The sequence below is a fragment of the Felis catus genome, chromosome B3 (genome assembly GCF_018350175.1).
Source record: "Felis catus isolate Fca126 chromosome B3, F.catus_Fca126_mat1.0, whole genome shotgun sequence".
NCBI lineage: Eukaryota > Metazoa > Chordata > Mammalia > Carnivora > Felidae > Felis > Felis catus.
In genome coordinates this window covers 71,611,924-71,614,657 of record NC_058373.1, presented here as the reverse complement: position 1 = coordinate 71,614,657, position 2,734 = coordinate 71,611,924, and the positions used below count along the sequence as shown (strand labels likewise).

The window sequence follows — 2,734 nt, the reverse complement described above, 5'->3', positions numbered from 1 at the left end:
TCCAGCCTAATTCTTAACCCTAGTCCTTCAATTTCTAAATCCACTACCTGTTCCAAAATGCCATTATTTCTGTGATATTTCAGGATTTACATAAGGCTTTTTTTTAGTTTCCCACTGCTTTTTTTTTCTTGAATTTATGTTTTCTCTTCATTGATTCCAAAAGATTGGGAGAATTGGGGGCACCTGGGTAGCTCAGTCGGTTGAGTGTCTTGATTTCAGCTCAGGTCATGATCTCATGGTTCATGAGATCGAGCCCTCATAGGGCTCTGCGCTAATGACACAGAGCCTGTTTGGGATTCTCTCTCTTCCCCTCTCTCATCCCCTCCCCTGCTAGTACTCTTTCTCTCAAAATAAATAAATAATCATTTAAAAATAGTTTTTTTAAAAAATGATAATGGGAGAATTGACTCTAAGCCTATAGTGGATTATTATCCTTACTACTACCTATATTTAAAACATTATCTGATGAAATATAGAAACCAATAGTAAAGATCTACGATGCGTCAGTTGTTAGTGTTAGAATCTGTGTGTGAAAGTGCTGTCAAAACAGTCTATGAGGCATCCATGCCACCTACAGATAAACATAGACAATGGTTTTAAGGGAAATATGTAAAATCTATGAACAGAGTTTGAAGGGATAGAGAACTTTCTTGCTCCAAAGTCCCAAAGACACAGTGGTGAGAGAAGTGGCAGAGGCCCAAGGTTGCTTAATAACCTCTAAGGTTGCCTAAGACCCAAATAGTTCTGAGAATGCTGGCAAATGCAAGTCTAGATGGCTCCAGAGTGGCAATGATGTACAGGGGCCCCAAACACACATACTCATAGTCGTTACAATGCAAAAGAAAGTGGTTTTATTGCTGTGAACACAGTGCACCAAAGCTTGGCAGAAGTTCCAAGATTAAAAATATGGAAGCCTGTGTCTTTCTTTGCCCTCTTCCCTATTGCCTTCCTTCAAAACACACAGAGCTCCCAAAGCAGAAAAGAATCCCATGTCTCTTTGTCCCCAGCGCTGGTCTTGCATCCTTGGCATTTGAATCCCCCCCCCCCCCAGTACCCTCCTTCTTTCTTCTATGGGAACCATGGAAATCAACAAAGGAAAAGAAATAGCAGAGGAGATCATAAGAAAACCTGTGCTGAATGACAGGGAAAGTGATGGAAACTTCAAATAACCTTATCTAAGTGTACAGGAACCCACTGATAGGGAGGGTCGCCCTGCTGAGGGCGATCACAGGCAATAATGAAGAATTTGTACAGGGGAGTATCTTTGTACTTGCACTTGGGATACTTCCCTGAAGTGAGTGTGCAGTCAGTCATATTAACACGCTGTGGACTCCGGTGGCAGTTATTCATCCCATTTTTGCAGGTCACGTTGGACAAAAGACAGGTATCAGACACGTTCTCGAAGGAGTCATGCAGAAAGGTGTTGTGAACCTTACAGTTCTGAGTATAATTATTGACACCATTCATTTCCGTGTTGCAGCTGACAGGGCTTGACCTTACATGCTGAATTTCAAACCACTTGGCCCTGGTGAGGAATTGACGCCAAGCACAAAGTGGACGCACTGACCCCCATAAAGCCAGCAGCAGCAGGAGGAGAGGAAAGCGTCCCAGAAGATCCAGTCTCATCTTTTCTCTGTAAGAAGAGAGAAAAAAATGAGGTAGTGATAGTAGTAGAAGCAATAAGAGCAAAATTATTATTCACAACCATTTAGATTTTTATTGTGCCTTTTAAGATGGTCATTGGTCTTTCCTTTTTCTTTTTTTTTAGCTATCTTCTTCCTCACTTGAGTCTCACAATCCTATGAAGAGACTGAAGCCCAGTGAGGAGGAATATAAGGTAAGATAAGGGGGCTAGATAATTTTCTTCTCTTTTTCCTATACTTATGCTTACAGAACATTGTTTCTTCCCTCCACCCTCCTGGAATATTTGTCCTCCATCTATTTGACGCAGACCTTTCAGCCATCTTCACCGCTCTACTCCCCAGCTCCCAGGCTTCTCTCCTTACCAGGTCTCCGTGTTGGGGCTCCCGCTGAGAACAGAAGCAGTGGTTAGTCCCAGACTCAGAGGCTTTTGTCTGCTGTTCCCCTCCCAGGTATGCCAGAGCCTCCTGTCCACCTGGGTGCAGCAGGGGACTGATGGGTTCTGGGCCCTAGGAAAGAGAAACCTAGGACTTGAAAGGTGAACTTCTTACGCACAGTGTGGATGAAACCCAGACTCTCAAACTCACTGTTTAAAATCAGTATCACTGCAGACACAGGAGGAGTAAGCCCTATTTAAACAAACAACGTGACTCAAAGAAGTTTTGAGGAACTGATGACTTCCTGATATGGGTTGAGTGTTTCCTTCCTGATCTGAAGCTTCAGCGTTTTGAAGCTCTATGATTTCAGTTCTTTAGGACAAAGCACACCATGTAAATTTTATATAATAATTGTCATGTACTTGGTAATGTTGTGAATTCCAACAACAGACATGAATGAATTATTTATTTATGTGTATGTTTATTGGGGGCTAGATAATGGCTACTTAGATTCAGGAGCTCATGATTGAGTGAAAGAGACAGCCAGATAAATAGAACACTACATTGTATATTAATAAATATAAATAGCACTTGCAGCTGTGGTGGAAGAAACAACAGGGGACTGTGAGGAGTGAGCAGAGAGAAGGTCACAACACCTGAACTGAGTTTTGAGGATTAATTAGAAGTTAGGTGAAGAGGTGGGGTAAGGGCACCCC

General features: G+C 42.4%; 1 protein-coding gene across 1 annotated transcript; it reads right to left on the bottom strand.

Annotated features, from left to right (window-relative positions):
• Positions 1-828: 828 nt before the first annotated feature.
• Positions 829-2,270, bottom strand: LOC101092190 (ribonuclease K6). The gene is made up of 2 exons (XM_006932694.4): positions 2,007-2,270; positions 829-1,633 (listed from the first exon to the last, which is right to left on the bottom strand). The coding sequence occupies exon 2, from the start codon at positions 1,624-1,626 to the stop codon at positions 1,162-1,164; it is 465 nt and encodes a 154-aa protein (XP_006932756.1). The 5' UTR covers positions 1,627-1,633; positions 2,007-2,270; the 3' UTR covers positions 829-1,161.
• Between the last annotated feature and the right edge of the window lie 464 nt (positions 2,271-2,734).